Consider the following 14,217-nt stretch of genomic DNA (forward strand, 5'->3'; position numbering starts at 1 on the left):
AGGCAACATCAACGCACAGGGGTTGCATGCTTTGGTGAGAAGAGCCTATGCCATTTCAAACTCAGAAAATTTTGTATATGAATTGGACCACCTTAAGGTTGCTTTTAAGCAGAATGGTTATATTAACCGACAAATATGTTGTGCTCTTCAGTTTGGATCACCAGGAAAGCCATTGGAGGATACTTCTAAATGTGTTGCTTTTTTATCTTTGCTTTATTGTATTTATTTATTCACATGTCTAGTTCCGTAGGACCAAATTGAGGAGCATATCTCCAAGTTCATGGAACGTGTCAGTACGTGAAATTACAACATAAGAGTAATAACACATAAAATAAAATGTTTATGAACCCAAAAAAAGTCAAGACATAAGTCTAAGTAAATGCAATCAACAATATAACACAGCAGTCAGCTTAATTTTTCAAGAAACTCCTCAACAGAATAGAAGGAGACACCCTTGAGGAAATTCTTCAGTTTATATTTGAAAGTGCATGGAATACTGCTAAGATTTTTGAATTCTTGTGGTAGCTTATTGAAAATGGATGCAGCAGTATACTGCACACCATTCTGCACAAGAGTTAAGGAAGTGCAATCCAAATGGAGATTGGATTTCTGCCTAGTATTAACTGAGTGAAAGCTTCTAATTCTTGGGAATTGTCAGTGTTTTAGGAATTATATCTTGTGTCTCGGCTTCTCTTGGTAAGTAATTGCATTATGCCACAATAAGTGGATATGGTTTGGGAGCAACAGTTGAAGTTGTTCAACATGGGTTTAAAATCCATTCTGCCTATCATTGGTGTAAATTGTGCCTACATTGGTCTCAACAATGGAGCAATCACTGTAGGAGCAGAAAGCATATTTTCAACCAAAGTTTGTGGTCCTAATTTAACAGGTGTTCATTTTAATAATAGTATATCCTCTGTCAAACAGAAACAACGTAGGAAAGCAAATGATTTCATTTAAATTGTAAATTAAAATGTTTTCACAAGAAGGCATTTTGATGTGTTACATGAAGAGATTATTAATGTACTTACTTGAATTGTATACTATGTTTTTCTTATTTTTCTGTGTTAATTTCAGACCATTAATTTCATAGTTCTGTTATTAATGTGTAACTGTTTACACGTTTACTAGGTATCCTTGGCTACAATCAAGTGTGGCCAGGTAGCAGTGATCCAGCAGTCGGAGGGATTCCACTCAGTATTAAAGTTGCAGATAGCCAGGATTGTGACAGATGAATGTGGAGCTATTCCGCTTGATGAGTTTCAGGTAATTGGTGAAACTGAGTTACTACACATCCTTTTGCCATTTTTCTTTGTCTGTGAACTCACCAACATATGGATTTTACTTAGAAAAATATTACTTATAACATGTTACAGTGCCTTGAACAATGCTCTTGACATAAGGCTTAAACGTGACATGTGTGTAATGCAGTTGCCACAAGTGTTCTTATTTTAAACTAATATACATTTTTCAGATTGAAGGCAAGACCATTTGGTTTCCATTTAGGGAATATATTCCAGTACCTGCTGTTTTCACAGAAAATAATAAAAGTGAGAAGTAAAAATTAATTTGATATGCTTGAGAGAGGGTTTCACACCATTTTAATGATGTAGCTGTACATTTCGTATTTAGTAATTGCCACTACACCATTAAATTTGTTTCTGCTTGGTAGAAGTCATGTAAGTAACTGACATCATAGTTTTGATTGACTGTTCTTACATTTTGTTAGTGTAATGTTGAAAAATGAGTAAATAATGAAAGAAATATTAAATAGTGTCTTTAGTGAATTTCTAAATTAAGATGTCAGTGAATAGCAACAGACTTTCATTGTGGAGGATTCACTATTTGATGCTAGAACCACAGACCCAGTGTGCATCAGTACCTCCAATAAGTTGATACAGGTTGTTTCAAATGAGATGTTTTTTCTCTTTAACCTACAAAACAATAAGTGAAAAGGTCACTTATTTTTTGGGTAAACTTAAATAAAATTTATTCTTTCTGCAGAGTCTGAAACATAGTTTATTTAGTTACTTTCCAGAGATTCTGTAATGAGTTGTATATTATTATTTTTTTTTTTTTTTTTTTTTTTTTTTTAGAAACATATTTTTTCCTATCATGTTGATATATTTCAACCACCTATGTACAAATCCATTTCAGTGAAATTTCTATCAGTTTTAGAAAGTCAGCTAGAATCATTCAACGTTTTAAATCTGGATGCAACGTGATGTACATAATTGGTTGGTTGCAGATGGATGTTTGGTAGCAAAGTGTTCAGATGAGTGCCCCTATTCATGTATGCACTACTCAGTTCACCTTCTAAATGACCTGCAGACTGGATTTAGAGTTTCTAGTATCATAGAACAACAAAAGCTTTCCTCAATGGGGTGTCATGTTTGGTTAGATTGTAGAATGTATCATTACACTCCTGTATATAAGGTAAGTTGGAATGCACAAATGACAAGGTCCAGTGTGACATGGAATAAACATGGCATACACATCCAACAAAAACTCCATCTGCCATCACATTCTTGTGTGTTTGCATCAACTTCAAGAAATGTGAAGTTTGAGAAGACATGACAGTAAATGAAGATCGTAAGAAGAAAGGATATGGAAGTGTTTGGTTCTGGCTGCAATAAACAATGGTCCTCATGTCACCTTAATAGAAACTGCTGCAGTCACTGTTATCAGTCTTACGTCTGTGTGATGAACAGTACATGGTCACAAGTTTTGCACATACCTTCTGTCACTTACACAGCATTACACAGCAGCTGTGTGGGAACAGTTGGAATTGGAGAGCAACTGTCTGCAAATGTGTCATGAATAATTCCACTCTGTACACGTTACATAGTTTATGTTCTCTTATTAATCCAAGTTCACATATTATGGTGCCATGTACTGTCATAATGTGTATTATTGGCCACAGAAATTCATAGGTGGGCACTTTGTGTTGATTTTCAAAGAAGGTGGTCTGTCAGTATGTGGCATGGAAATGAAATAATCAGTTCACACTAATTACCCTGGTGAAATGTATCAAGCTTTTATCATTGACAGTTTAGGTGTTTTTCTTGAAAATGTCAGTCTAGACATTAGAGGCTGTACATAGATACAGGTCAGTGGTTATCCAGCCCACTCTGTGTATGACATGAGAACTCAACAATTGATTTCATGGAAGCTGGTTAGGGTGGAGTGACCCATACGGTTGGTTGGTTTAACACTGATGTCTTGTGGTGGGACTGAGCAAGGTCGTGCATCAGTTAGTGCACTTGACTTGCATTCAGGAGGATTGCAGTTGAAACCTGCATCCGCCCATCCTGATTTAGGTTTTCTGTGATGCCCTAGGCAAATACTGGATTGGTTCCTTTGATAGGCCATACCCAATTTTCTAACCTGTCCTTAAAACTATCCAAGCTTGTGCTCCATCTCTGATGACCGTGATGTCATTGGGACATTAAACCCTAATCTTTCATCCTTCCTTCCTTTTGGTGAGTATATCTATAAAACTGTTTGTCACCGAACCCATAACTCCAAATGACTGCCCCCCTGTGGGCGTGGGATTTAGAAAAGGCCTGAGGTATTCCTGCCTGTTGTAAGAGGCGACTAAAAGGAGTCTCACTCCTTTCAGCCTTTATGTGATGGTCCCCTGTAGTATTTGACCTCCATTTTTCAAAATTTTACCGAAGAATGAGCCAATTGGGGAATGGCGCCTTACATGGTGCATCGTGTCCATCGTGTATTGAGATCTTTAGCCCACGTGCTCATCGTGACATTGCAGTCCTGCTGATCCTCCATCTCTTGAGTGAGGACACCTTCCTGGGTGCGGTTTCCTCCACCCACTGTACGATGTCATTTTCTGCGATACGATGACCATGGAATTCTTTGCACCTCATATCCAGCGTGGTAGCCAATCCGTTGTGGTGGGGCCACCATGTACCCCCCTGACTAAACAGGGATCACTCTGCTGATGCCTGTGCCGTTAACTCCTCACATATGCCAAAGACTAGATGCCTGTCACCATGGGGCAACGGGACTCCCTGCAATGGCCATCCTGCCAGGTGGCCTTTGCTACGGCTGGGTGGCACCCATGGGGAGGGCCCCTGGTCGCAGTGGGTGGCGTCAGGGCGGATGACACACGATGAAGTGTACCATGTCATCACTTGCTTGTGATCAAATGCCAACAGTCTCTAAGCATTCCAAGTCTCAGTGCAATGCAAGGAAGTATGATCCTAGATCGTTCCCCTCCCTGGCCACACCATGGGAGGAACATCAGGCTAAGGATGGCAGTGAACCTTATTTGCCCCAGTACCTCATATGTATGAGAGCTGATGGGGATCCTTTGTTTCGATGAAACCTCAGTTTTTTGTAGAGCATTTAGAGGACAGCTTTGGGGAGGTGGATTGCTTGTCCAAAATGCGGTCAGAGTCAGTCTTGATAAAAACCGCATCCTTTGCCCAGTCATGGGTATTACTCTCTTGTGACCAGCTGGGGGATGTTTCCATTACCATAATGTCTCATAAGAGCTTAAATATGGTCCAGGTTATTATATTCCACAGAGACCTTCTTTTGCAGTCTGAAGATGAGCTGCACACCAACTTAGAGTGACGAGGAGTTCATTTCATCCGGCGCATCGATCAGGGTCCAAGGGATAATCAGGTTGGCACCGGTACCTTCATCTTGGCCTTCGAGGGTGACACATTACCCAAGCAGGTCAAGGTGATGGTCTACCACTGTGATGTCAAGCCATATATCCCTTCCCCAATGCCATGCTTTAAGTGCTGGATGTTTGGCCATATGTCATCCCTCTGACATGTCGAGGTTGTGGATGTCCATCCCATCCTAATACTCAATGTGCCCTGCCTCCCATCTGTGTCAACTGCAGAGAGCATCATTGCTCCGTACTTTCTGTTCCCAAATTGGTGCCTCCCATAGTATCCCCCCCCCCCCCCCCTCTGTATTCAGGAGAGTGGTGTTCCGCAGGGCTCTGTATTCAGTGTATCTCTATTTTTAGTGGCCATTAACAGTCTAGCAGCAGCTGCAGGGCCGTCAGTCTCCCCTCCTCTGTATGCGGATGACTTCTGCATTTCGTATTGGTCCTCCAGTACCGGTGTTGCTGAGCGGCCCCTACAGAGAGCCATTCACAAGGTGCAGTCATGGGCTCTAACCCACAGCTTCACATTTTCAGCTGCGAAGTCATGTGTCATGCACTTCTGCCGGTGTCGTATCGTTCATCCAGAACCTGAACTTTACCTTAATGACGATCCACTCACTGTAGTGGAGGTATATCGATTCTTAAGACTGGTTTTCAACACCCAATTGACTTGGCTATCTCACCTTAATCGGTAGTGCTGGCAGCACCTCAATGCTCTCCGGTGCCTGAGCAACGCCACCTGCGGTGCAGATCACTCTACGCTGCTTTATCTCTACAGAGCCCTTGTTCAATCCCGCCTTGACTATGGGAATCTGGTTTACGGTTTGGCGCCGCCCTTAGTGTTGCGTTTACTCAACCCAGTGTACCACTGTGGCGTTCGCCTAGCGACGGGAGCTTTTAGAATGAGTTCGGTGACCAGTGTTCTGGTGGAGGCTGGAGTTCCTCCATTGTGGGTCCAACATACGCAAACTGCTCGCCAGTTATGTTGCACATACTTGTAGGTCTCTTGAGCATCCGAATTACTGTCTCCTTTTCCCACCAGCAGGAGTTCATCTCTAGCATTGGCGGCCCAGATCAGGGCTCAAGATTGTGGTTCGTGTGTGCTCTCTTCTCTCCGAACTGGAGTCCTTCCCTTTACCACCACTACTTGAAATCCATTGACGTATACCTCCATGGTGTACACCTTGGCCGAAGCTTCGTCAGGACCTTTTGCATGGCCCTAAGGACTCCATTAACACTGCCGCTCTCCACAGTCACTTCCTATCGATTCTTGATGTGTTCCAGGGCTCTGAAGTTGTTTGCACCAACGGCTCAATGGTTGATGGTAATGTTGGCTATGCCTATGTCCACAGAGGCCATATTGAACAGCATTCTGTGTCCACTGGCTGCAGTGTATTCACTGCACAGCTTGTGGCCATATCTCGTGCGCTTCAGTACATCCGTTCCTGTTCTGATGAGTCGTTCATTCTCTGATCAGACTGCCTGAGCAGCTCACAAGCTATCAAACAGTGCTACCCTCGCCATCCTTTGGTAGCGAACAGCCAGGAGTCCATCTGTGCTCTGGAAATGTCCAGTCGTTCAGTGGTGTTTGTGGACCCCAGAACACATCAGAATCCCAGGCAACAAACTTGCTGACTGGCCAAACAGGCTACGTGGAAATTGCTCCCGGGGATGGGCATCTCTGAAACTGACCAGTTTTGTCTTATACTGCAAGGTTTTTCGGCTTTGGGAGGTGAAGTGGCATAACAGTATGCACAACAAACTGTATGTCATTAAGGAGACTGCAAATGTGTGGAAGTCTTCCCTGCGGGCTTCTCTCAGGGAATCAGTTGTCCTTTGTCGGCTCCGCATTGGCCATACGCGGCTCATACATTGATTACCTGCTCCGTCGTGAGGAGTGTTGCTGTGGCTCCCAAATGACAGACGTCCAGCTCCTCCTGGACTGCCCACTTTCAGCCGCACTGTGGTGGACTTCTAACTTTCCCAATGCCCTACCTTCGGTGTTGGGCAACAATGCCTCAATAGCAGCTTTAGTTTTACGTTTTATTTGTGAGGGTGGATTTTATCATTTGATCTGAGTTTTAGCACATGTCCTTTGTACCTCTGTGTCCTGCACCCTAGGGCTTTTAGGATGGAGGTTTTAATGTGTTGCAGAGTGGCTGGCTTCTCCTTTTTTATTCTCATGGTCAGCCAGCCATGGTAATCTGCGTTCTCGTTTTTAATCTCTTTTCCCAGTTTCTTGCATCTCTCTGTGGTTTTCTTGTCCTGTTTTGCCCATTGTAGTGTTTTTTGTCCTTCTGCCATTCTTCTGCTTCTTCCTTTCTCCTGTTATTGTGCTGTATATCTTCTTTGTTTTCTTCTTTCCCTTGGGAACAAGGGACTGATGACCTTGCAGTTCGACCCCCCCCCCCCCCCCCCAAATTGTAAACCAACCAACCCAAATGACTTCAAACAGTGCATTGAGGAAGTTCTGTGAAACCAGCAGCAGTGCATCTTGTTCACAGGTCATTCAGAAAGTGCATTAAGTTATGCATTCAGGTAAATGGGCACTGACCTGAACACTTCACATAAATGAGTATTCGGCCACCAGACTATCCATTTTAATACAACCAATTACATACAGCATGTTTCATGCATGCACTTATAAAACTTTGAACATTTCTAGCTCTCTAACTAAAATAGATAGAAATTTGATTTGAACTGATTTATACCAATTTGGATTAAATACATCAGCTACATGATAGTAAAATAAATGTTCAGTATTATGAAAGGGATAGCTGTTATTCAACATATAGCAGAGATGCTGACTCACAGGTAGGTACAATAAAAAGACTGCCAAGCAAAGCTTTTGGCCAAACAGCCCTTCATTAGAGTGATGACATTCACACACACACACACACACACACACACACACACAAATGCAACTCACACACACATGACCACAGTCTCTGACTGCCAAGGCCAGACTGGGAGAGAATACAACTGGGCTTGGCAGCCAGATATGGTGGTCATGTGTGAGCAAGTGGCATTTCTGTGAGTGTGTGTTGTGTATGCCATTTATTCTGAAGAAGGCCTGTTTGGCTGAAAGCTTTGTTTGATAGTCTTTTTGTTGTGTCTATCTTCAACTCAGCTATTCCACTTTCATACTTGTGTTGTTATTCCATCCTACTTTTCTCATTGAATAACAATAAATGTTTTCTTTGTTTGTTGCTGTAACTCTCTGCAAAATAAATACGGTATGTTAATAACTCTGCAATAGGAGTAACATTTCTGATGTTTACCAACCTAAATAAATATTCCTTTCCTCATTACTTTGTAAGTTACAGAAAAAATATCTTACCTTAAACACCCTCAATGTGACTAACAGTACTGTGCATAGATGTCTATGTACAAGTTATTCTGCTCTCAGCGGCACTGCATGACATCTCAGATCTTTTTTGATACTGTAGACATGTGATGGATTCTGGGGCAAAAATGTCAGTTTGAATTTCTCAAATTATTGTGGCATGAGTCTGATCTTGTGGCACTGGTTAATGTCCCACTGCAGAATGTGATTTACAGTGGAGAAGACATCAGCTATGAAGTGATACAAGTAGTCAGCATTGGAATGGATCTTGTATACAGAATTCTGTAACAGTTGCAGGTCTCAAGGATGACCAGCTAAATATCACTGTTAGCATAATATAGCAACCATGGACATTTGTTCAACTTCTTTCACATTTTCTTCACTTTATGGTCCATGTCCATGTCCTTGCACCAGTGCATTTTAATTGATAATGCCATTGTTTCAGTATGAAACTGGACATCAATATGTTGTTAGTGATATGCTCCAATACACTTGAGCTTTTCTTTGCACTGTACACCACCGTTAGTTGTGCATCAGACTACCACATATTCTTCTTTACAAAATAGGATACCATCCATAGTCAGCAACCTTTAACAAAGCACAGATGTCTAATACCGTCAATTTGTAATCAATATTAGAGACAGCAGCACATAACAAGCCTTGATATTTTTTGTGACACAGTTAACAGCATCTAGGCCATTGCAGTTTGCCCTTTCTCAAAGTCATTTAAATGACACAGTTTCCGAATTTTTTCTGTGTGGTGGGATATTAAACTCTTATCTTCCCTCCTATCATACTTTCAGTCCTCAGTAACTTGAACATAACCTTTATGTTAGTTATGTGCTCTCCAAATGACCTACATTCATTCTGCTCTATGATATAGTGTTGGTTGTAAGGTACTGGCACACCAGTGTATGTAAACAAAGCTTATTTGCAAGAGATCAAAATTCTGATGGAAGTATACCAGCTGGTCACTTATTAAGCTGCAGATTTGAATGTAGTTCGACAACTGAATGAAAAAAATAGAAACAACAAAATGAATTATTTAAAGTTGAATAGATCGGCATCAACACAAGATAAATTGATGCTTCATGGGAACTAAGGATGCAATTCCAGAAAACTGAAGGAAAAGGAAAATGAAAAATAAGGTGGCAAATTAAAGGTATGAAGGATATGATTTATGACTTTTCTGGCGTAGCAGTAATAAATTATATAAACAAACTTTCTCATTAATCAGTCTGTCTGATAGTAAAAACCATATCAAATACCCTGCAGTAGTTCCTGAGGTTAGCCTTCACACACAGAAATAGAAATGTGGTGAAGGACTATAATTCATCATATTTCAGCCAATTTGCACAAAATACTTATAAACTATGTACACCAACATTCCTAATGAATCAATTTATTAGTGAAAACGAGATCAAAATACTTATAATAGTTCCTGAGATTAGCTTTCACATACAGGCAAAAAAAAAAAGGGTCACAGGGGCTTTAATTTATAATATGTCTATATGATCAAAGCTGACATTCACAAAAGAGATGAACAATTGTATGAAGTTATTCACTGAACATCGGGTGTCATACACCAAAAAAGAACAATACACACTGGAAAAAAAAAAGTCTGTGGGGCAGAAACATGTAAAATGCAGACAAGATTTAAAAATAAATAAGGGAAGATAGCTTAGATAGTTGTAAATAAAGTATTAAAACATCTTATTGTAGGGCAACAGCCACAAAAACATATTTCATTGAGTTGCATCTTTGAACTTGTTTTGACAAAAAACAATGGAACATACTGTTAATTTGATGAAAGAAGTTCTTGATACTTATGTTGTTTCCCAAATGCCGGGGATATACCATCCATTATTAGGTGCTAATCTCATATAAACTTTAATAATGAACTCCCAACTACTTCTGATATATATCAGTAGCACTTGATGTGAAATATTCTCCGCTTATATTCTTTGTGCTCGTTCTCAAGAAACAGATAAGCATGTGTTACAACATGTGTTCAGCTAAAGAAGTTCTTATTATTAATGATGGATTTGGACAATGAAATACTTTTTCATGACAAGGTTTACATTTTTTAATCTTGCTAATGCAGTAATAATAATATATGTAATATATGTTGTGGAACCTACTACTGTAGAATAGGTTACATCTCATATTTGCTACTTACAACTAAGAAAAGTGGCATCTTGGAGGGTTTGAGAACAGTTTTTGGATTACTGTAAATAACATAAGGTTTGCAATGCATTCTTAAAACTCCTTCAAATTACATGAGAACAGGATGAAAAATTGGTAGTCTAGTAGTGACAGACTCATTTTTATGTTTAAAAAAATGCCCTTCTTTTTTGCCATAGTCTCCTTTTAAGTCAGTGCTCTTTGTTCATTGTTTTTCCAGTAAACAAATTCGTCCCTTAAGTGTGACTGATAAAACTGACCTCATGTATTGTGTTGATTGCAGTTTTGTTTCTGACATGAAAAGGTGCAGCCATGTCTCAAACATAGTACAGATCATAAAACTTCACTTGGATACTTTTAACACTTAGAAGGTGGAGTTTTTGACATTTGTAAAATGGTGGAAAGGGTTCATTTTGACCCCGCATAAAATATTTTCATATTTGACTTACAAAGGCCTATATTTTAATGTATGTTAACCCCCAACTTTTTGTGATTTATAACAATATTTATTTCACATTATTTAATTCAACAAGAAACTATCCTATTGATTCATCATTATTCATGCTAACAAATTTCCTAAACTGCAAACTTTCATATGTTAGCTATTTGGAGAACCTTCTTGACACACTTAGGATATATTGTACTCGCATGTTTTCTACACATCTTTGTTGTACTTCTTAATCAAGTCATCAGAGTGTACTAGACACAGTTAGCACAGGTGAATTTTGTTTTACATGCACATTTTCTGCATGTGGCTTTGTGGCACCTCACACAGTTGTTGCTGAACTTGTTGTCTTTTCAGAAGCTGACTTGGCACTTCTTCTGCTTTCTAGATGATTTTGGTCCCATGTCCTCTTCTTTTGTCTGTTCTTCTTCCTGGTATTGTGTTCCCTTGAATCCATTTGTCAACTGAAGTATGACCTTCCTTCTTTCCATTTTATTGTTTGTTACTATTTTGTAGATTACTCATGATCTATTGCTGCCTTATCCAAGACAATGTAGAAAATGTGCATCAGCTGTCTCGTACATGCAGCCTCGTTGTATATGTGCAGGTCATTTGCAACTATGTTCACCCCTTACTTTGTTGCATTGTGGAATGTTATGGTTTCAGGTTCTTCTTTCCTTCTTTCCTTATTGCTACTTTAGCTGCAGTGTTCTCAGAGGAATGACATTTTTATTCTTCTTTCCATAGTACACAGTCTTGGTGCAGTCTGTGTTTGCCAATTTAATGCAGAATGGTTGTGGAGTGTATTTTAGCATTTGGCTTCCTTACCTCATCAGAGATTTCACTTTGAATCTTGCTCATTGCACCAGTTAATGAAGGTTTCTTTTTGTGTTCCGTAACAAATTGAAGAGATGTGAAGAAGTTGTCCGTCATCAAATTTCTTCCTCAATTTAGAAATGGCTCCATGGGATGCAGAACAATGTACTCTCTGAATGATTGCTTCTGAATGTGTATGACCTCTTCCTTCGAGGCAGGGGAAAGTATTACATATATATTATGTTGCTTAGTCAGCAGCAAACCAAAATTTGAGGCTATATGTGTTGGGCATCGGCTGAGTGAACCTGTATCTTGGTTTTTATGGTAATAGTTGCTCATCTGTAGTTATATTTTCTCCAGGATGGTAAGAACGAATACCGTTTTCCATGAACATTCCCCGAATTTCAGATACAAGAGCGAATTTGTTGGCTGGCGGGCATTCTGTTCTGTTGTAAGTGGAGAAATCTGAGAATTTCATGAAATTTGTGCAGTGGGTAATGCTCATAATGAAAGTAGGCCTCCAAGAATCGACCAAAGACCATCTGCAGATTGTTTTTAATACTTCTTGAGACTTGATTCTGTGTATTTCTGTAGTACTGCTTCGTAAAAAATAAGTTGAAAAGCACTGATGACAGAGCTGTCTACCTGTTGGTGAAATAGTGGGACCACCTCTTCTCATTATAATGTTTAAAGCCAATCTTTTTCCAGGTGATGAAAAATTGGCAATCTTACACTCGGTTCCATTTCCAGCGACCATCTTTATGTAGACATTCAACTGGGCCTGCTGTGATGGGTGGATGAGGTGAGGATTGATGTAGGTTAACATCTGTGTCCTCGTCCTCGTCCTCGTCCATATTGTTAATATAGCAAGAACACCAAGCAACAACAACAAACAGAAAGCCAAAGAAATAAAACATGAGCTAAAGTCTAAAATGTCTCAAAGACAGCCTTCCAAATTTGCACAGAAAGTCTCTGCAGCCAAAGTTGTTTCAGCCCTAGATACTCTGAAATCTGGTAAAGCGGCTGGTTGTGATGGTATATACCCGGAGTTCCTTAAACATGCTGGCCAAGGTGCAGTGCAGTGGCTAACTGCACTGTTTAATGAAATTCTCGCAACAGGAAGACTGCCAAATCTTTTTAAGAAAACGAAAATAGTTGCCATCCTGAAACCATCAAAATCTGGTAACAATCCTGAAGACTATAGACCCATTGCACTTCTAAGTGTCTGCTATAAACTGCTGGAGAGAGTACTCTATAATAGAATTGCACCAACTATCCTGAAACACATTCCTGTAGAACAGGCTGGCTTCAGACAAGACCGCAGTTGTAGCGATCAAGTGCTAGCGTTGGCAACATACATAGAGAAGGGCTTCGAAGACCTGAAGAAAACAATGGCCGTGTTTATTGACCTAACATCAGCATATGATACAGTGTGGCAGAAAGGCGTGCTTCTTAAGTTCTTAAGAATAATTCCATGTAAAAGAATTGCACAACTACTCAATAACATGCTGTCCAACAGGAAATTCCAAGTTCACCTAAAAGGTCAAGTAAGCAAGGTATACAATTTAAATGACGGACTACCACAAGGATCAGTATTGGCCCCACTACTTTTCAATTTATATGTCGCTGACTTGCCAGAAACGAAAGCAATCCCTCCTTTTTCACAGTGTCTTTATCTTCATTTGCCTCTGGTACAAAATCTACATATTCATCAGCAAAGTCACTCTCTGATTCGCTGGACTTCTCCAAGAGACATAAGATTTCTTCATTGGAAAGCCCATGCTGGAGAGACATGTTCAAAAACATCTTTCATGGACAAAGAATACTACCTGAATGACACTGAAGAGCCAAAGAAACTGATACACCTGCCTAATGTCGTGTAGGGTCCTCGCGAACACACAGAACAGTTACAGCACCACTTGGCATAGAGTCTACTAATGTCTGAAGTAGTGTTGGAGGGAATTGACACCATGGATCCTGCAAGGCCGTCCACAAATCAGTAAGAGTACAAGGGGGTGGAGATCTCTTCCGATCAGCACATTGCAAGGCATCCCAGATATGCTCAGTAATGTTCATGTCTGGGGAGTTTGGTGGCTAGCGGAAGTGTTAAACCCAGAAGAGTGTTCCTGGAGCCACTCTGTAGCAATTCTGGCCATCTGGGGTATCCCATTGTCCTGCTGTAATTACCCAAGTCTGTCGGAATGCACAACGGACGTGAATCGGTGCAGGTGATCAGACAGGATGCTTACGTACATGTCAACAGTCAAGAATCGTATCTAGATGTATCAGGAGTCCCATATCACTCCAACTGCACACGTCCAACGCCATTACAGAGCCTCCACCAGCTCGAACATTCCCCTGCTGACATGCAGGATCCATGGATTCATGAGGTTGTCTCCGTACCCTTACATGCCCATCATCTCTATACAATTTGAAACAAGACTTGTCTGACCAGGCTGCATGTTTCCATTCATCAACAGTTCAATATTGGTGTTGATGGACCCTGGGGAGGCATAAATCTTTGTCATGTAGTCATCAAGGGTACCTGAGTGGGCCTTTGACTTCAAAAGCCCATATCAATGATTTTTCATTGAATAGTTCACATGCTGACACTTGTTGATGACCCAGCATTGAAATCTGCAGCAATTTGCACAATCTGTCACATTGAAAGATTCTCTTCAGTCGTTGTTCGTCCTGTTCTTGCCGGATCTTTTTCCGGCTGCAGCAATGTTGGAGATTTATTGTTTTATCAGATTCCTGGTATTCACGGTACACTCATGA

The 14,217-nt window shown here is 40.4% G+C and overlaps 1 protein-coding gene across 3 annotated transcripts in view; it reads left to right on the plus strand.

Annotated features, from left to right (window-relative positions):
- Nucleotides 1–14,217, plus strand: part of LOC124622447 (UHRF1-binding protein 1-like) — a 442,870-nt gene that overhangs the window by 285,454 nt on the left and 143,199 nt on the right. For 2 of the 3 annotated variants that reach the window (XM_047148146.1, XM_047148147.1), the window contains exon 15: nucleotides 1,132–1,266. In XM_047148146.1, the coding sequence (XP_047004102.1) occupies nucleotides 1,132–1,266 (135 nt within the window). Of the gene's footprint in view, nucleotides 1–1,131; nucleotides 1,267–1,474; nucleotides 1,637–14,217 lie in introns of those variants that run through there. The other variant, XM_047148148.1, reaches the window with a different exon arrangement.

This window comes from Schistocerca americana, chromosome 7, assembly GCF_021461395.2.
Source record: "Schistocerca americana isolate TAMUIC-IGC-003095 chromosome 7, iqSchAmer2.1, whole genome shotgun sequence".
NCBI lineage: Eukaryota > Metazoa > Arthropoda > Insecta > Orthoptera > Acrididae > Schistocerca > Schistocerca americana.